Here is a 21,306-nt window from a genome sequence, read left to right on the forward strand (position 1 = left end):
CACCTCAGACACGAGAGAGAGGAGGGGAACTACTTTACCCAGGACCCAATCAGTGCGCGGGCTCGTGTGTGTGTGTGAGACTGGCAGGTGGAGGTGGGAGGCTCGGCCGTAAGCTGAGGGACGGGACGGTGCAGCCTGCCAGCTAATTTGTCGCCCGCTGTCGCTGGTGAGAGGAGCTGAGCGGAAGCAGCCCCGCGCAGACAGGGTGAGTGATTTAAGTGAGCCGGAGTTTTACTGCCGTGGAGGAGCTCTCTTTGATTTAGGAACCTCAGAGCAGGTCCTGCCTCTGCGGGGAACCTGTTGCTGGGACCTTTTCCGTGTTTACATCAGGGATCTGGACTGTTTTTTTTGTTTTTTTTTAAGAATTGACAAGTTTCTGCCGGAGAAGAAAAATGTGATGCACCAGGTTTAGAAACTGAGAGCAGCCTCAAGTTCAAGATTTAAGGTTATTGTCTTTTATTAGCCTGCAAAAATCTGGAAATTACAGTATACAACAACAGAATAGAAAATAAGTAGAGTTTGAACAGCAGACATTAAAACAGTATATATTCTATACAAAGCTTTCATTTGACTCCACCAACAGTGGTGTAGCATTTGTATGGGAAATGCTCCTGATGGTTTATTATCAGAGCCATTAAAGTTTTAATTTCATTACTGGCCCTCATCTGGTCACGTCTCCAGTAGAGATCCTATGTTTTTGAAGCGTAGTGCACTTTACCCTGTTGTTCACTGAGGCTCCAATGAAATGATGCCTTGATGGGAAAAATAACCAAATGACCTCATCTCTGTTTGGGGCGAAGAAGCAGTTAATCTAAATCCTTTTTTTATGAAGTTCTCATTTGTGATACCCTCTGGTGGCCCAACGGCTTTTAAGTGCCATTTAGTCTGGTTTGGAGGCTTTTTTTTTTTTTTTGTTTTCTCCAGACAATAAAGCTCAGTTGAAGGAAACGGACTGCGGTGAGATTTCCAAAGGCTAAATGAACTCATCTGGTAGTGAGACACTTGGTTAAATGTGTAAACCCTCATGATCTTCCTCTGACTTCTACCATCTGTGTCCTGCGACAGATTGCTACTTTAAGTGCTCATCTTGAATGTGTGTGAAATTCTCTGAAAGCACAGAAGAAACTCGCTGGCTTTGCTGCTGCTGTTGTCTGTTCTGTCCGTCATCCCACACCACACCAAAGCACTTTCTCCCCAAACCACCGGCATGTGATCATGTGTTAGTTTGAATTCAAGTCCGCGCGCAGCAGGCACGCTTCACTTGGAATCGACTTCCAGGAGCAGGAGTCTTTTGTAAATGAAAGATGAAGACGATGCGAAATTGCCTCTTGAATAAAAGATGTTGGTTCGTGGCATCGCTGCCCGGGTGAAGGTCTCCCCGCGTGACTCTGCGCCTAAAGGATTCCCTCTCCCCTCTCTCGCCTGTTCATCAGTCAGCCAGGAACTCGAATCACAACAGACACCCTGGTGCTTTTTTTTTTTTTTTTTTAACAAATGATTGCTAGAGGAAGCATTTCCCGTGTGATGGAGTGGATCCTCTCCGGCCTCCCTGCTTTCCCTCCCTTTGATCATTTCTTTGGCAGATGACTTATTGCAGGAGAGGTTCAGATGTAACGGATGTTTTATTGATTATTGTCTGTTGCCTCCGTCTAGATCAACCAACGGCTGCCTCAGCTTTACTCTGTTCAACCTGTGATACACTGGTGTGACTTTCACTCCTGCTGCTCCCTCTCGCCCACCAGCCCTAGAAGTCATGTACTGCAGGTGTAGTATGAGCTGTCACAAATCACATCACAAGTCATTTCATCAGAATGGGTGCCACGGCTGTGCGCAGGCTGCAGATTGAGTGTGTATTAACGTATGGAATGGGTGGGAGTGTGTGTGTGCTGTTTTAGAGCAGCGGGGGGAGAAAAAAAGCACGCAATTAAGCAGCTGTACGTCTGAGCGGCTGCTTTTCATACAAATCCCTTGTTGGGCTTTCCTTTTACAAGAGCTCAACAGCAAGGAGGCGTTCGCTGCCTTTCATCGCATGATTGATACAAAACAGGTGCCTCGTCGTTCGCGGAGGGGGGGGGGGGGGGAGGGAAAACGAAAAGGAAGATTACTTGTGAATCTTCCCGTGTTGTAACACTTGCTTGCAAAAGTCACTGGCAGCTTGTTAAAAACTGGACTGTGAGGAGTTCTGGCCGTGATAGCAATGAGGGGAGAAATGGGGGTTGAGAAGTGTGAGACAACAGTGAATATTTTCTGCTCTGAAGTCAGCGGAGAGCTGATTATACTGCAGCTGACAACATCCACATCATTCCCAGAGGCCGCGACTCGTTCCTGCCTCTCAGTGAAAGAAATGAAAGATTTATATGCAGGCCAGCTCATAGCCCCAAATCTGAAGGATCCATCTGTGTGTGTGTGTGTGTGTGTGTTTTATAAGTGTGTGTTTTTAGTGGTAGTGGTTGGTGGCACACAAGGCTAAGGATGTAATAGACCTGTCAAGTGTCTCCAGGGAGGAGCTGCAGAGACGGAGAAACAGGAGATTAGAACAAGGGGAGAAGGAGATAAGAGGACAGGATGGAGGGACGGTGTCTACTGGATGTTATTGAAGGGAGATCCAGGACAGAAAGACGGGGCATCAGACAGCACAGGAGTGAAGGAGTGAGAGGTCAGTTCATAACGAAATGTAATAACCCAGGAAACTGTAATGTAATTACACAGCACAGAAAGAGACAAATACAACAAAATACAACATGAAAATAAAACATGATCAATATCAAATCCAGCAGCGTAGGTTCTGTGTTTTCTCTTCACTTGGGGCTTTTTTTTTTATTTGTGAGAGTGTTTGTTTTGCCTGTAAGTGCGCAAATAAGATTTGTTCCATTATGAATTTTACCCCATGCATTTTTAAGTATGTTGGCTGGAAAAACAAATGATGGACCAGAAGCACAAACCTGAGGCAGCAGAGGCAACAGATGGAGAGAAGGTGGTAAACTGACCGCTGAATTAGCTCTTTGTTTGAAGGCAAAGGTCATGATGGAAAGAGCAAAAAGACTTATTAAAGCCCAGGTAGTCGACTCATGTTCCCCACATAAGATCAATAGTAATACGCCAAATATTTGTGTATAGATTGAGAGATCGATCGCTTGTAGAGATTTTTGGATTAGAAGTGAGTAGAGGAATATTTTTGTATCATTAACCAGCTGCCTGCTTAATTCTTCGTGTTCGTATCTCACACCTGCACCCCAAACGCGTCACGTCTGCCGGCTTATTCACCAAATACAAAATACAACATTGACTTCGCATGCAGCCTTGTTTTTCTCACCACACTTTCTATCTCCCTCCTTTAGTCAGAGTGATGATGCCGCTCCGTGCAGCTCAAGCGCTTTGCTCTTCCCCTAATGAATGTGAACCTGCACAAAGTAAACTTTGCTTCTAATGAGCGGCGGTGCTGAAGGAGTTGCACCAGAATAGCTGCGTTAATTGCTCGTGCAACATTTTGTGGCTCAGAAAACATCTGGGCTCTGTCTCACTTTGCTGCCTGTTGCTTGGTCACATGAGCATGAAACTTCACCATGTGAGCGTAAACTCAACATATATAACACGCTGCTGTACTGCAGAGCTGATATTTACATTTAATCTCCTCCTTAATTGTCATGTAACAATTAAGTTTTACCAACTTTTGGTTAGGGTTGGGAAAGCGGTGCTTGGATTAAGGTTGGTCGCATAAAACAACAGCTTATCTTGACACTCTGTTGGCGACACTGAAAGGTTTCCAGCCCATCATTGAGGATTGTTTAGAATACATTTTTTGACATTGCGTGACAGGACGCATTTGAAGATTTTTGCTGTTGTCTCATGAATGACCACGCTTAAACAAGTGATATCACAATAGCTGCGACCACGTACACTAATGCTTCTAACCTTCAGTGTGTGTTCCTACAAAGTTCGTCCATGTTATGTGAATCCGTATTGAAGTTATGTGCCTTTTTATCATTGGCCACTCCACTGCCACACCCCTTTATTTCCAATAGGTCACCTAGGGTAGGCTCTCATCACCGTGGAAAACAATCCCTTGTTTCACATGGACGGCGGCAGCGTCCACACTCACAGAGGCCAATTTAAATTAATAACGCTGTGCCAAAATGATGCTGTGTAGCTGGCTGCAGCAGGATTAAATCCCACATCGCTGATCTCAGATTAGTCCTGAAAAAGATCCTGATAGAAGGGTTTTACGGCTCCAAGCTACATGCTAACGCTGTATGCTTGTGTGTTAGCTGCTGCGCCGCCCATTTGTGTGTGAAGCGAGTCGCCTGTGCTTTGTGACCCTGTATTAGCTTAGCTTATTTTAGGGGTGCAAAGCCAAAGCAATTTTACTTTCATGAATGAATATATTACCATGCCATCAGCCATAACACAGGCAGGGCAGGGCAGTGATAGAGAGCCTCTTGGCGCTCATCCTCTTTGCAGAATCAAGGTAGCTATTGTGTCAAACATCATTTGCTGATAGAGAATAGGTTGTAATGGGGCTGGGTTCTCTGTAGGCTGGAGTATATTTGCCTAGCATAGCATCTTCTGGTCATCTATAAAGGAATTTTCTATGGGTTTTGTTTTGTACCGACAAGGATGTGTTGCAAGCCAAAGTTCCTGGATGTGCCCATGAGATCTGTTGACATGACCCGTACCTGAGCCGTCCTTTGGCTCATGACCAACTTTTCCACAAAATGTCGTGCATCCATTAGGGAAGTTATGTGCCATTTTATGATAGGACACACCCATTGCCCCCTTTAACCTAAATTGGCATGAACACAAATTCAAATGCCGAGGCTGTCAAAGGGTGGGGGAATTACAGGGGAAACTGACCGAACAACTAACCAACAGAGCAAGTTATAGAGCTGCTGGGTGCAGCTAAAAATCTTTGGCTAAAATGAGCCATTAGCTGTCCGAGTATGCACTGAGAAGCACGCTTGCCTTCACAGAGGCTTGAAACGAGGTTGTGCAGTTGATTGCCGGCCCTGCCCTTCACTCTTGTGTACTGCTGTCCCCCTGTAGTGATTGAACTGACCTCTCCCATCATAATGATGTCTGTATACTGCTCCCCTATGACGTCCTCCACTAAATAAAGTCAATTTCTAACTGTGTGACATCAACATGTGTCATAAAGGATAATGTTTTCTTCAAGGGCTGTGGTCAGTGGTGCGAGGTCAGCAGGTGGAATAGATTATTGATTTGTTAGGCTTGACTCGTTTTGGATACGTGTTGATTAGCTCTGCACGTCTCAGGTCAGGTCAGGGAAAGACAGATGATACGTGCCGTAAGGACGCGAAACGCGCAATGTGGTGAAATTCGCACTGGATTCCTTCATGGCCTTGGGACTGACAGGAAAGTTCATACAGGAGAGATACGGCAAGTCAGAAGGCCTTTTTGACTCCCTGTCCCTGATAAATATTTTCTGCAGCTTTTTGCATGTTATTATGCAGCCTGGTTGTGTATCAGAACACAGGGACAGAGAGATAAGAGAGGGCAAGAAAACTTCTCATATATCCTCATCATGTCTCCTCTCCACAGAAACACAGAAACCTTCAGTAGTTGGTTACTAATTATGAATTTTAAGAAGAAGTTTGGACTGCTGAAGATCAGTTGGAAAAGATGGGTTTTTGGATTAAGCCTTTTCTCTGTTTTCTCTTTTATCCCCTCTTGTTCTTGGTTGCTTCTTTGCCATATTTGATGCTTTGCAAGGAAAGCCCATACATTTTGCCTTACTTGTGGACAAAGTGTAGAACTTTATGTTTGGGACAAGATCAGTTTTTATGATTGATGAAGATGGTGTAAGCTCCAAATAGACAACCTCATTGGTTTAAGCTTTTGGAAGAAAAAAAAGCAGTCCCTCTGCAGTCTTCTGTGTAATCCACAGAAAACTGTCTCTGGATAAATTCAAAATGATACTTCATTTAAACTCTGTTTATCACCCCTCCCTCTTCAGACATCAAGTGTTGCTGTAAAATGTTTGTACTCTAGTTTGCTCCCTCATGCAGAACAGAGGCTGTCGAGGCTCCGACAGGGATCAAATGGTTTCCATGGTGAAGAAAATTAATTTTCAGTGCATCCAAAAAGAACTTCTTATACTGCAGGACAATCTGTTTCCCAGCAGTCCAACCATACACTCACATACAGTCAGCATGAATAAGTGTGCACGTTGTAACATCTGCCTTCTGCTTCTCTGTCGGACAGGTTTTGTCCTGATAATTATTATTATTGGCCACATATGAGCTGTGGATTGGGGGAGAGTTGAGCTATAATGTCCCACAGGGATAATTTGGCATATTAACCACAGCCAATGAATAATTTTCTCAAAAACAGCAGTAAATACTAACAAGTACGAAGAGACTCCGGTTAAAGGTACCCTTTGGTGTGTTGGACCACTGGTGGCGCTATGGAGCAATGTTTTCATTATTTTGTTTGTATTGGTGTGTAAAGGCAACACAGTTAACAACTCAGCAGGAGTTTCCAGCCGTTCTGCTGATGAACACTTGTTGGCGGTAACGCAGGAGAGATGTGTAAGAGATGTAGAAATGCGCAGCAAAGGCAGTGAAGAAGAAGACTGCTTGCCAGTAAATGGCGCCCACTCACTTGAAGAAAATTTGCTCGCTGAGTGCACACACCAAAAAATTTTTCCCTCTTCCTGGTTTGCTTCTGCGTTGTGCCACACACTGCACATGCTCATTAGTGTTTCTCCCTCAGGCCTTGCCCAAATGCTCAACTCCAGGCCTTTGGCGTTTTTAAACTCTAGGAAAGTTTTACAAAAATTAGACCTCCATGGATTGATTCCTAATTCAGAGAGCCATAATTGACCTTGTTTGCAGTTAAAGTTAAAGTCTCTTTTTTAATGGTGTTCTATAGGGAAAATGCTTTTTGGGCTACAGGAGATATGTTTCATTGCAGTAGCATGTGTGATTCTTGGGAAAATTGGCATCCAGTTTGAGTGGTGGTGAAGCATCCAGCTGTCTTTATACATCAATAGCAAACATGGACACAGACAATGCAGGACTTCAAATTGTTTAAAAAAATTGGCTTTGCAAATGTTGTATTCGCGAGGACACTTATCAGACGTCAAAGATATGAATAATGTGGGGCTTTTTGTGAACTTTTGTTTAAGAAAACTCCAAAACCATCAGAGAGAAGAAGCCAGATCAGAAACATAAAATGTTTACAGAAGAAGAACTTTCTTTGTTAAGCCGACCTGTTAAGTCTATTGACTCTCTGAAGTACTTACGTGAAGAACCTGTGGCGATCTAGATGACCTTTTATCTCTGTTTCAGTCAGTGGTTTAGAAAAAAACCTCAGTTCACCCTGGCTGTGTGTACTGGTGTGTATACTGCATAGGTGTTTGATTAGGTATTGTTTGTATGCATGTCCTGTGTGTGGCGTCCTGCTCTGTCGTCCCTCTGAGGTAAGACCAAAGACAAATGCCCTGCCTGACACCACAATAACCTTTTCCTTTATTTAAAAGTCGATATTTGTTTGCTTCTGTGACGTTCTGTCGTGCAACGCTGAATTGGGTGCCTGACGGGCCACGGAGGATCCCAGGTCAGTGATTTTCTCTCTCTCTCTTTGTGTCATCAATTTTCAGCCTGACCATGACCACTGGAGCGAGATCATGACTTCACTCAACGAGTCAGACGAGACCTCCCTTCCCTCCTTCCCTCTCTCCGCCCTTGAACAAAACCTATCCATCTTTGTCACCCATGAGCCTTCATACTCCCCCATATCCTTCCCCGTCGCCTCCTCCTCCTCCTCCTCCTCATTGACGTCTTCTAATTGCACCAGCCCTCCGTCGGCCTCCTCTCCTCCATACAACTTCTACGCGGTGCTGCTGGTGCTCCTGATCTTCTGCGTGGTGTTCGGTAACGTGCTGGTGTGTGTGGCGGTGTCTCGGGAGCGTGCCCTGCAGACCACCACCAACTACCTCATCGTCTCGCTGGCTGTCTCCGACCTGCTGCTGGCCACGCTGGTCATGCCCTGGGGCGTCTACCTGGAGGTGTGTGTGTGTGTGTGTGTGTGTCTGTATTTTTTCTGTATTCCCATATTGTGTTTCTGTATGGTCAGCGCTCCAATTGCCAAAAGCACCCCCCAAGCTAATGCGGCGGATACAAAATGTTGTGGATTGTTGGCTTGTTTCTTTGGAACGTTTTAACAAAACATGTGTAACCGACAAGGGCTGTAACGTATATATCGTATCACTTTCAATGGAGATCAGGCATCATAGAGCTGTAACAACTAGTCAAGTGGTCAAATGGTCAATCCACAGAAAATTAATTTGTAGCTGTTTTTGAGGGTCCCATTACAGAGGGTGTCGTATGTTGTGTTAAAAAAAAAAACTCCAGCTTCTCAAAATTTGCCTCTTGCCTTTATCATACTTGATGGCAACCTGAATATCTTTGGATATTATACTGCAATTTGAATTTATCGTCTCAGTCTGAGCCTATTATAGACAAAATTATTAATCAGTTAATAGAGAAAGCAACCAGCAGATTCATAAACATTGAAAATAATAGTTATTTGTAGCTAGTGCTAGGATTAGGCTCTAAATTGTCAGGAAATAGTGGAAAAGGCTCCTCACGTTATTTTAGGGGTGCATCACGAGGTGATGTCATCTATTTGCTTGGTTTTTCCGACCAACAGTCAAAAAGCCAAAGATGCTCAAGTTACTGTCACATTAGACAAAGAAAAGCAGCAAATCCTCACAACTGAGAAGGTGGAACAAGCCACTATTTGGTGTTTGTGCTTGAAAAACGATGATCTAAATGGTTGTAGATTAATTTCCTTAACTGATTCATTAACTGAATAATTGTTATGGTTCTGTAACAAACCAGGAGAGAAGGAGAAAGACACTGAGAGGTGTGAGAAAGACAAACCTGAACTCCTGCTCTTTGCAGTGAGCCACATTGTTGGGCTCAGCTCAGCAATAAGAGTTCATTAATAGAACCAAAAATAGAATTTGCCGTCGTTCACTTGAAGAAGCAGGCTCATAGAGCTACACATCACCAAGAGGCAGGAAGAGACGGGAAGACACGCATTTACACGCAAAAATAAACCCATAACAGGCAGCCTGTCACATTTTCATACATGTAATTTAACCCCGCAATAATTATTCCAACTGCCCACTTTGCGACTGCATCACAGTGCTGCAGCTTTCGTGTTGCGTCCTGTTATGATCCACTACTGCTGCAACTCCCATTTTCCCAGAGCCTGAGGGGACTCGTTCAGATTGCTCATTTTGTTCGGCAAACAGTCCAAACCCACAGATAATTAGTTTACTATCACATAAGGCAAAGAAAAGGAGCAAATCCTTCTAGAAGATGGAGTCTGCATATGTTTGGCATTAATTTCCTGTTTATTAATTAATGAATACTGATTAGTTTTAATTAGTACTACTAGCTGTTACAGCTCCAGGCTGTGCTATTAAAGACAATAATCACTGAGTAGGATAAAAAACCTTGAATAATCATCTCAAGATTACAAACAGTGTCTCACTGACTATGAACAATTAATGTTAGAGGGCAAAATACTAAACACTGCATTCAATACTTTGTGTGTGTGGTCGTAGGGAGCATTTAGAATGTGTGTGGGCGTCTTCCCCTTGAAAATTTTAAACAGATAGATTTTTTTCTGTTACTTTGATAACAAGATACTTTTATCTGGCTGGGAAAAGTATGAATACATTTTCTAATTCCATCCAGAGGAGATCTTATGTTTGAAGATATTAAAAAGCTTGAAGTACAAGACGGGATTCGATTAGCCATCTTTAATAATAACCACTCACTGTTTATTTCAGCTGGGGGATCTCTTTGTGTTCGCATTAAATTACAATCCCTGTTCAATTAATTTCTATAACGTTATCAAATCAGTGAGTTAAGTGGAAAGGACAACTGTAATCAGAGCGCCCACTCCAATAAACTACATTCACCCTCCATCATTTCTACCACTGTGGGGAACCACCAGGACCTGAGGCCGGTGTCTCAGAGTTATACTAGGCTGTTAGGAAGCTGTCTGCTTCACAGACATAACACTGGCAGCCAGAGGCACTCCATATTAACACGGAGGGAAATACTTCATGACCAAAGGCTCCAATATAACAACATCTACCACTTTTTATGAAAAGGAGTAGTCTTGAATTTATAAGTGGCAGGTTTGATGAGTGTGTGTGTGTGTGAACAAATTCATCAAGTTAGCTGGATAACATCCTTAGCTTTGTGGCACTGTCTCCTGTTCTATACAATATTTATACTTACTTTATATATACTGAGTTAATCAACCACATGAACCTGAACCGACACACAAACTGCCAACTTTATCCATTATAGTGGCACAGTTGTCAGGACTGAGGACTGAGACAAGGACTGAGTGCTGTGGCCTCTCTGAGGTGTGTGTGTTTGAGGTGTAAGAGAAGGTGGACTGTTGCACACAATGTTTTCTGTAACATAAGAATGCTGCTATGTCGCTTTTTTTTTACTGCCCGCCTGAACCTGTGATATTTTCTAATAAGAAAACCCGTCCAACTCGCAGTCGACCCACAGCGAGCGAGCAGCGAGAAAGTAATTATTTATTAATTGACCAGGGCATTCTCTCAATAAGTAAGCGTAATGGATTTGATGAGAATGACTGAATAGACAATACACTGACCTATATGCAATAGCTGCTACGTGCACGTTTATTTTTACCCATAGACCCATTATCTTTTTTTTACTGTGATATTGGAAACAAAATGAAACACTCACTCTTTCGTTCTTCATGGGTCAATTGGGCCACCTCAGAGGCAACTCATGCAAATGGAATTAAATATTAAGAACGTTCTATTAAGTGAAGAGAGCGATCCAGCCTGGTTAATATTATATGTCATGCTGCTCCACCAGTGTTGAACCTTATTATAATGGCCAAAATGTACACAATGAGTGAAGAAATTCAAGTCCTTGAAAAGTACAAAAGTTAAAAATGGAGGTGAAGGGAAAGGATATAAACCATAATGTCAGTCTGTGTTTGTTCTGTCGAAGGTGGTGGGAGAGTGGCGCTTCAGTCTCATCCACTGTGACATCCTGCTCACCCTGGACGTCATGATGTGCACCGCCAGCATCCTCAACCTCTGTGCCATCAGCATCGACAGGTTTACTCCCACTGAATTTTTTTTGTTCTTGGACCTTTAACACACACCCCCCATCTCTCTTTTCTCGCAATTTGTCCCCCTTTCCCAAATTCCCAAAGAAGTTAGTTGATGATAAATAACTTCAGTGTGATTTATTTTCCAGAGGGAAAACCAAAATATGACAGTGATTCAAGACGTCATTTGTTTCTTTTGTTCTCTCCTGTAACCTTCATTGGTGCAGGGTAGGCTGAACAAAGAACTGGCAGCACATGTACCTGTAATAAAAAACACATACGCAACAAAAACTTAAAGGATGCATCCATCATACGGCTGTCGCAGAGCAGCAGGACAGAAGCCCCGCACACTTTAGGCATCTGTCTGTAGTGACGGGCCTACACTGTGTTTTTTATGATGTCCTCTGCCGTCATTAGCGTTTGTTCTTTGTGGATCAAGGAGACCATGTTTGACAAGTTGCCGTTCCACCTGATGCCCTCTTCCTGGGTCCAGGGGGAGGTGACCAGACACCCGGCGGCGGGACGTACGCAGCTGCGTCCTAATTACTCTTACAAAGTGACACAATGAGGCTGCATCATTTCAGACTGGTGTAATTTGGAGGATAACGTCTAATTGCTTTTGATGAAGCTGTACACGCTAAAATATATGCAGCAATTTGAAATAAAAAAAGTGACTACGGTTAAAGTAAAGAAGAAAAATCGAACTCAAATCGAAATCTGGTGTGACCACACTTTGCCTTCAGAGCAGCATCAGCTCTACCAGGTTCACTTGCACACAGTTTTTGAAGGAACTCAGCAGGAAGGTTGTTCCAAACATCTTGGAGAACTAAGCACAGATCTTCTTGGATGTTGCTGTCTCAAATCCTTCTGTCTCTTCATGTCATCTGAGACAGACTCGATGATATTGACATCAGGGCTCTGTGGGGGCCACACCATCACCTCCTTGTTCTTCTTTATACTGCAGATAGCTCCTAATGACATTGGCTGTATGTTTGGGGCCGTTGTACTGCTGCAGAATAAATTTGGGGCCAATCAGACGCCTCCCTGCTGGTGTTGTATGATGGAAAAATACACCATTAACTCTGACCTAATCCCCAACTCCATTTGCAGAAAAACAGCCCCAAACTTGCAGAGAACCTCCACCATGCTTCACTGTTGCCTGCAGACACTCATTATTGTTTACTTCGGTGAACAAACTGCCTTCTGCTACAGACAAATATTTCAATATTTTGTCCCATCAGTCCAGAGCACCTGCTGCCATTTCTCTGCACCCCAGTTCCTGTGTTTTCATGCATAGCTGAGTTGCTTGGCCATGTTTCCAAGTCGGAGGTTTGGCTTTTTGGCTGCAATTCTTCCAGACCACTTCAGGCCAGACTTCTTCATACATCTACAGTAGATGGGTGTACCTGGGTCCCACTGGTTTCTGCTGGTTCTGAGCTGATGGCACTGCTGGACATCTTCCGACAAGTTTCCTTGGCCTACTACTGTGTCTACGGTCCTCAACGTCGCCCGTTTCTTTGTGCTTCTTGAAAAGAACTTGAACAGCACATCTTGAAATCTCAGTCTGCTCTGAAATCTTTGCCTGGCAGAGATCTCACTGATGTACTATAACTACCTGGTGTCTTGCTGCTGGGCTCAGTCTTGCCATGATGACCAGTGACATGAAACAACTTCCACAACCTCACCTTGGTAGCAGAGTTTGGTTGTTCCTCACCCAGTTTTAAGCCTCCTACAGCTGTTTCTGTTTCTGTTAATGATTGAGTTTCATCCTACATATGAAATTGATGATCATTAGCACCTGTTTGATATAATTGGTTAATCATACACCTGACAGTGATCTTATGATGCCACTAAATCCCTTAGTTTGTACAAGTGTACCTAGAAGACTTGTTGCATAACTGTACAGGGCTTCTTCACAGCTGAAACTGAAAGCTCAGTTTTTGTAAGAATGTTTAGAAACACTAAAATACTGCACTTCTGATATCTGGAGACTTCATGTTGCAGCCTTTTACATCTGAAACAACAAAGACTTCCTGGGAATTGAATCTATTGAAAGTGAATTTACATCTGTAGAGTCTCAGAAAACTCTGTGTCCGTGATCCTCAGCCCTCAGTCGGGATTACAGCAGCTCTCTGAAGAAGCCCGCTCACACCTGCGCTTACAGCAGACAACTCTAATTGGTTTTGACATACTGGCAGGTGTGCGTTTTTGTGTCCTTGTGGCTGTGAAACAGGCAGTGACAGCTCCCTGTCTGTCTGTCTGTTTGAGAGGAAACTGAGAATTTGTTTGTCTGTGCTCTGCATCAAGGGCCTGAGTTTGCTTTAAAATATGTGCAGACATGTGGATGGGATGGTAAGGTCTGAAGGTGGATTAATGGGTGTGTTCAAATGCAGGCACCATGAAGCGAATGTGCGCTTTGTGTGTTTTTGCAGATACACAGCGGTGGCCATGCCGATGCTTTACAACACCAGATACAGCTCCAGGAGGAGGGTGGCGGTGATGATTGCTGTGGTGTGGATCCTCTCCTTTGCCATCTCCTGCCCTTTACTGTTTGGACTCAACAACACTGGTAACAGCCACTACGTTACTCCCCAGTTTAGTTTACCGGTTTAGCTATTGTTAGCTGGGTTAGAGAGAATCTGAGGGGTCATCAGTTCATTGAAGTTATTACAGGAAAGGCAAACAACATTTCTGCTACAAAATATATAGATACAAAATTCAGTTTTTTTTGTTCAATGCTGGATACTATCACGTCTTCTCACCTCTAAAAGTCCTTCAAATGAAACAATCCGAAAAAGAAGAATCAGTCTTGGTTGTGCTGCTGACAGCTCACGTCCACACTGAGCCCATAACATGTAGTGAGGAAGCACATGTGGTTTCATTGTAAGGGATCTTAAGCCAGAAAGGTTGGGAACCCTCTGCTCTAGAGAGTCTGATCTGATCCTCCTGTGCAGAAAACTTCCATCAACGGAGGGTTAGACTCAAAAGCAGTTCAAGGAAATGCTAGAGAAAAGCTTTAATATTCTAAAGGTTTGTATGTGTGTGAAATTTAGTTGTTTTTTTTAGCGCTTTAATGCCTTTATTGGAGAGAGACAGTGAGAGAGAAGGGAGCAACTAAAGTCACTGGCTGGAATCGAACCGACAACAGTGGAAACCGTGCGGGGAAGTGCTGTAACCACTCAGCTACAAAGCCACTGCAGAAAGACAGTTAAAAAGGAAAAGTGACTAGCAAAAGGTCCACTCACTGGGAATTCTCCAGAGCTTTCAGCCACATCTTATGGCCTTCATTAGTGAATAACGTGATCAGTGACTTTCTGAAATGATGTTGTGACCGGTTTTGAAAAAACATGAACAAAAGTCCATATAAAGATTAGGTCACATGATAACTGAACCATCTCTATGACAACAGAACAAAAACAACAGAACTTTCAACCGTCTTTGGGGCAGTTTTAGTTTAAATAAACTGACGGACTTACTTTTGATTTGACGACAATATATTGACATTTAATAATGCTTAGCACTAGATTATATATCAGCACCCTCAAATATTGTGAGAACAGTAGGTGGCACCAATCTAACTGGAAAATGACAACTAAATTGTGTTGTACACAGTATAAGTCTTGAGGTTTTTTTTTTATGGGGGACCTTGATACAAGTGCAGCATCTGCTGTAGAAGCCAGTGGAAGAAAAGCAACATTGGCTTCAGCTTTTCTTTAATGTGTCTGGTCATAAATGTTCTTTTAATTTAATGCGAATTTGGAAATTGGAGATAGGCTAGTTTAGTCCTGCTGTCGGGATTCTTTTTTTTCCTTTTAATCTGTATTCTGCATGTATCATAATGCGTCATAGTTCTCCGAGGTGTCATTTAGAGAATGAAAGAACCAACTCACTAATAGAGCAGCATCCGCATTTTCTCATTAACATAGCAGCAGCAATATCCAGCCCCATCTGTCCCTGAAATTGAGTAGCAATCTTTGATGAGATAGTAAACAAATTCCATACATTTTCTCAGTCAACAAGCATTAGCATGCAGTAAATCTGCTCACTTTATCCTTCGGTATCCATTAGCACAGACGCGCAGACCATTCACTGGCATTTCCATATGTTGTTCTCAACACAAACAAGTGGGTACACATAATCCTCGCTTCGTTTGTTGTCTCGCCGAAGAAGCAGGAGTGAAGATGCTCGGCTGCTAACCTCTGCCTTAATGAAGGAAGCCGTGAGGAGGGACTTCAGCTTTGAATGTGCTCACATTGAACTGAAAGGAAACCTCTTGAGAATAAGTGGGAAACAAATTGTGATGTGGGAGCTGACACCCGGCAGCCACAGTTGTCAGCCCAAATACAGGCAGACAGCGAAAGCCGTGAGATCTAACGGAGAAAAATAATTGATTCTCCTCAGTGACGGAGTGCTCATAGATTACAGCACACTGTTCGAAAGGTGCTTGTGTAGATTTCCATTCATTTCCTGTGGATGTAGCTCTGTCAAAGGTAAAAAAAAAAAAAAAAAAAAAAAAAACACCCAGTAGCCCCTCTGAAGCTCACTATTTACATGCTGTATCTTGCTTATTTAATCCATACAAAGCCCAGTGGAAGATCGGCGGTTTGATCCCCAGCTCCTCAAAGTGCCCCTGAACAAGACATTGAACTCCAACATGTGTTTGCAAGAATAGTCTCTTCCAACTTAAATGCCTCCCGTGTGAATATGTAAATGTGGTGAAACGAGTAGTGATAGTGTAGTGTGGGAATTTAATAGAAGTTACATATGACCAATTTAGGTTTAGAAAGAAACTTGTAACCTTTAATTGCCTCTAAACCCTAGTGGTTTAAAGTGGTTTTGTTAGTAACAATTGTGGAAGTATTTAATTCATTGCATAAGGGAACTGATGGTTAATAAGTGTTATTTACCATGATGCACTAAACTACCGTCATGCACTGTGAATGGTGAGGCGTGGATCCGCCTTACTGCAGACATAACCAATAATATTAGAGTTACTACATACCACAACTGTTCTTTCTATGCCCTGTAGCAATGATGGATAGTTTGCATAATTTGGATTGTGGCAGTTGTGGCTGAACTATTCCGTGCTATAGGATACTTTCATCACAAGTTCAATAGAGTGATAATTTTCTTTCATAATATGTATATTATTCCTTGCTGTGACTCTTTCAATAGAGTTTTGAATAAAACAAGAAATTGGCAAAACTGAAACAAACGTGAAATCATGTGATAGTCTCTGAATGTTCCTGTGAGATAATAATTCTTTGCATTTTCCTCTTTTTCTGCTCCTCATTAGCCAGCCGGGAAGGCACCACGTGCAGCTTTGCCGACCCGGCCTTCGTGGTGTACTCGTCTGTGGCCTCCTTCTACGTTCCCTTCATCGTAACTCTGCTGGTGTATGCGCAGATCTGCGTTGTGCTGCGCAAACGAGGCAGACGCACCGGCCCGCCACGCAGACACGGCCTGCGCACGCAAGGCGGGGGCGAGGCAGACGAAGGCCATCGACACAGGAAGGTAGATGTCTAAGATTCATAGAATTTCAGTCACACTATCCCCAAATTCAGCTTGACATATTTGGTGCTTTTGGAATCTTTGGTATCTAAACTTGGAGTTCTGTAGTTTTGACTGGTGAGTTGTAGACAGTTTGGAGGCTAAAACGACAACATGAGGTTGTTATTTCCACAGTCATCGACATTTTTCCCACTAAAAGTGTGTCACCAATTCAATAACCAAAGCAATTGAAACAAAAGGGCAAACGGAGGCCTAAGAGCAGTAACAGCACCACACTGGGATATCTTAACTTGTCCTTTATCTGCTTGCTATTTATGCAGCAGTGTATGTTCTCCTTGTACTCTACAGTAGAATACATTTATCTTAAATGTCTCAAAAAACACCTAAACAAAATCAGGGCACCTTTAGCATAAAAATGTTGTGTTTCTGCTTAAAGTAAGATTTTCAGCCAAAGTGTGATAATCACATTTTTGTAGTTTTTCAAATATCAATATCATCTTCATAAAGCCAGTGTGGGTTGGGCTTTTCCCAAGAATATATTTTCAGTTCTATATATGCTGCCTCCTTCCCTTTTAGAATAAGTGTACACAACCCGAGGATGTGAAGTTGTGCACCCTGATCCTGAGGCCCGCCACCGCTGGCCCACAGCGCAAGAAAGTGGTGAGTCTGTTGACTCAGTGCTCTGACAGAGTGACTCAAAGGATAAATCTTTACTGTCACCTCCCTGTCTGTCTCATGCCTCCTTTTATCCCATCTCCTTCTTCTTCCCGTGAATGTCCCACTGACTCTTTTTTTTCTTGGCCCCTGTTGCGTCTTTACAATGAAGCATCCACACCTGTGTTTGTCCCCCGACGCTTACCTCCCTCCCCTTCCCCCTTCCTCGCTCTCCGTGTGTCAGACCCTGGTAAAGGAGGCGGTGGTTCACCCCCTTGAAGTGGAGCCGGGTCAGTTCCTGCCGCAGACCGAGCAGAGCCTGGCTCCCCCCCCTGCCCCCCAGCCCTCCTGCCACTCGGGACGGGCCAGGATCTCTCTGGCCATCTCGGTCGGACCTGCCCCAGTTCTTCCCTCGACCGTGACACGATCGGCCCTGACGCCTCGCCCCCCCACCCTCGAGGACGGCATGAGGGGCCGCGAGGGATGGAGGGAGCGCAGCGCAGGACGGGAGAAATGGGGGATCACCAAGGAGAGGGTGAGAGGGAGGCTGTCACAGCAGAAGGAGCGGAAGGCGACACAGATGCTCGCTATTGTGCTCGGTGAGCAGAGGGAAGCTCAGACTAATTGATGAGGTGTTTGCCTTTTGACCATCACATACTCAGCACGCTTTTAGCCTGTCTCACTGTGTGTGTGTGTGTGTGTGTGTGTGTGTGTGTGTGTGTGTGTGTGTGTGTGTGTGTGTGTTACTTACTTTTATATACACAAAGACAAATGTATTATTATTGGTAAGCACTGAACACAACAAGCCAGTTCTTGATGGAGGGTTTTGAATGTATATGAGGAGAAATTAGTTATTTCAGGAGAAGACATCTCGACATACATCACCAATTTTTATGGCCTCCATTATTTGACTTTTTATTTCATTTGTTTCTCGCCTACCTCATCTGTTTTGTGATTTATGTCTATCGATCTCAAGTTGCAACTGAAAATTAGCAGGAATATGGCAGTAATTATGTCCCTGCACGATTTGTGCCATGTGCATGCAGCAAGCATACACTGAACCTCTAATCCACTTCCTGTCCCTGTTTCCAAGGTGTGTTCATCATCTGCTGGCTGCCTTTCTTCCTGACCCACGTGCTGAAGGCCCACTGCAGGAGCTGCTGCATCTCGCCCTCGCTGTACAGCGCCGTCACCTGGCTGGGGTACCTCAACAGCGCTGTCAACCCCGTCATCTACACCACGTTCAACATCGAGTTTCGCAAAGCCTTCATCAAGATCCTGCACTGCTAAGAGCTGGAGAGATGAGAGGCATGAGACTGTTAGGAGAATGAAAAAGACTGACGCTGGTTTGAAAGCAGAAGGGAGAGAGTAAAGATGAAGAAGCCTCATCTCCCCCTCCCTGTGAATCAGTTTTGATGCACAGAGGGGGGGGGGGGTAGATGGGGCAGCTGGTGAGTTAAGTGATGCAAGCGTCCTGGAAAATTAAAGACAAGAGAAATGTAGCCAGCAGCTCGGACAGAAAACATGACATACAGAGGGGGCAAAAACTGGAAAAAGAAACTACTAGACGATTACAAGAAGACAGTGTGTGAGAAGTAAAAGATGGCTACAAGAAACACCAAGAAGGCTGGAGATATTTATGGAAAAAGGAGGCATGCACTGTGTTGTGTACATATAGTGTGTGAAGGGAATATTTTAGGACGAAGGATCCCTCCACAGCATCTCGACTGAAAGACTTCACACATGGGAGACTCCCTCAGACTTGTCTGTTTTTCCACTGCTCGAGTGTGTTTTGGACTTGCGCTGTCACATTTTCTTGTAATCTTGACAAACGGCGTCTTGTTATTCGTTCGCATGCGCTTGTTTTTTCTCAGAGGACTGCGATAAGTCACAGCAAAGGAAAAAAAAGAAAAAGCTTTGACATGAGAATCCTGCATTTTTTTTTTTTTGTTACTCTCACGTCCAAGGCTTGATCATTTTTCACACTTTCTGAAAGCCCCCTCCAAGGTACAATTATTGATCTGGTGATTGAGCGAAACACGCGAAATCAGCAGACAGTGACGAGAGCTTTTACATCATTTGCTGTGTACATTTTATTGGCTTTAAATAAGTGAGTATCCATGTAAAATTTGGTGTTTCAAATAAATTAAATAATCATTTTAGTAGTTAAGAAGAGGATCACGTATTATACACGCAACTGATAATAGTGATAATAAACATATTTTAGTTTACCCAAGATGCTCAGTATGCATTGTATTTCTAGTAAAATAAAATTATTAGAATCAATAAATCATAATCATACGATGCATGAATGAAACCAGTTATAAAATACAAGCAAGCAATTTACAAATCTTTTATTCATAGGATTGTAAAGTGCATTTTACTCGCCCTCTGCAGAGGTGGTAAAAACCCTTAAAGCCAATGAACTGGGCCAAGTTACGTTCGTTATTGCGAACATTTGAGTGTTGAGTGTTCAGACAGGAATCCAGGTGCACACTGGGATTTCATAGCAGCCTTGTCTTCTTTAAAGCCTCCGTCCTCAGTCAATGTGGGGCAAAATGTTGTCACGGGCTTTTCCCATTTTTAATACTGAGATTAGAAGGTGGTGTGTGTGTGTGTGTGTGTTCTAGCCCCAAAGATTTATACAGCCTGTGTTGAATATGAATATGAATTGAAGTTTCTGTGCTCCTAAATTACCTTTTTTGCCTGATTACCTGAAAACACTTAACTCTTAAAGTGAAATGATAAAGAGAAATGAAATGAAAAATGGCGTCTTAGCCCCTTTAGAGTCACGTCCCATGTGTCTTCGTGTTAAACAAAATGTGACATGTGCTTACACAGATTTGAACCAACCAGTTTCAACCGATGCAGCCGACACGGCCGCTTCTCGACCTTCGAGTCCGGCTCTTCCCAACGTTAGGTTCTTCCTTTCTGTCCTGTTTCACTACGTCATGATACACAAAGTTCATACTCCTGAAATGCTGTTTCATCTGGACTTTAAGTTTTACTTTGACTGCTGATACAGTTACGTTTATGTTACCAGTCAATACTATTAGATTTTCACTTAGCCCAAAGAAATTCCTTTAAAGGCATTGCTTTAGATTTGGGGAAATTGTTGCATTTGTTTTTCTTCCCAAGAGTTAAATGATTTTATTTCTTTACGAGAAATAAGAAGCTGGATCCGGGTGACGGTTAGCGTAGCTTAGCATAAAGACTTGAAACAGGAAAGACAGCTACTCCAGTCTGGTTTTCTCTGAAGGCAACATCCACGTCAGCACCTGTAAAGCAAGTCTACAATGTGTTTTTTAGCCACTGTCACAGTGACAACAAGCCTCCAGGAAATAAGTAGAGCACATGACCCCCCCCATAAAACTGAGACATGTACATTTCAAACGTTCATTCTTTCATACATTAGTTGCTGGTAAGCTGAATCTTTTTACCTCTGGACAGAGCCAGGCTACCTGTTTCCCCCTTGGCTTCTGTCTGCCTCCAGCTTCACATCCAACAAACAGACATGAGGGTGGAATCCATCTGCTCATCAGACTCATGGAAGGAAAGCAAATAAGCACCGGGCATATACAATTTCTTTAAAAAAAAAAGAAGCCAAAGCCATTGCAGGACATGTAGGAATACAGAGAGATTTCAAGAAATTGTGTGTGAAAAGTTACAATTTCCTGTATAATTGCTTAGCTTTACCTTTCAGCCAAGTTTGACTGTCACAGGCTTACTGTCTGTGACTGACAGGTTCCTGTCAGTAAACCCCACTGATGTACGTCTCTGCACAGGATAAAACAAATGCTATTAAGTTGCAAATGCCGCTGCACCCCGAGGGGCTGCTGTGGTGAAGCTGAACCAGAGGCCCTTCTCTTCCCCCCCATCACAGATCACCACAGGGAGGGGAAGCCGGCAGAGCTGCGTGCGTCTGAGGAGTTCAGATTGGTGCGAGTTGCCAGTCACTCTGATTGGAGGAAACAAGGAGTCTGACACTCGATACACGAG

The 21,306-nt window shown here is 43.5% G+C and overlaps 1 protein-coding gene across 1 annotated transcript; it reads left to right on the plus strand.

Moving 5' to 3' along the window:
- The first annotated feature begins 1,716 nt into the window (after window positions 1–1,716).
- On the plus strand, window positions 1,717–18,597 carry drd2l (dopamine receptor D2 like). Its single transcript, XM_070835236.1, has 8 exons — window positions 1,717–1,764; window positions 7,619–8,026; window positions 11,040–11,149; window positions 13,575–13,711; window positions 16,439–16,656; window positions 17,230–17,313; window positions 17,552–17,906; window positions 18,401–18,597. Exons 2-8 carry the CDS (start codon window positions 7,646–7,648, stop codon window positions 18,595–18,597), a joined length of 1,482 nt encoding a protein of 493 aa, XP_070691337.1. The 5' UTR covers window positions 1,717–1,764; window positions 7,619–7,645.
- Window positions 18,598–21,306: the final 2,709 nt, after the last annotated feature.

This window comes from Pempheris klunzingeri, chromosome 8 (assembly GCF_042242105.1).
Source record: "Pempheris klunzingeri isolate RE-2024b chromosome 8, fPemKlu1.hap1, whole genome shotgun sequence".
Taxonomy (NCBI): domain Eukaryota; kingdom Metazoa; phylum Chordata; class Actinopteri; order Acropomatiformes; family Pempheridae; genus Pempheris; species Pempheris klunzingeri.

Coding starts and splice junctions, on each gene's coding strand:
- drd2l (XM_070835236.1), top strand. CDS start 7,646: ATGACTTCACTCAACGAGTCAGACGAGACCTCCCTTCCCTCCTTCCCT. Junction 16,657..17,229: donor AAGGCCATCGACACAGGAAG/GTAGATGTCTAA, acceptor CTTCCCTTTTAG/AATAAGTGTACACAACCCGA. Junction 17,907..18,400: donor GATGCTCGCTATTGTGCTCG/GTGAGCAGAGGG, acceptor CCTGTTTCCAAG/GTGTGTTCATCATCTGCTGG.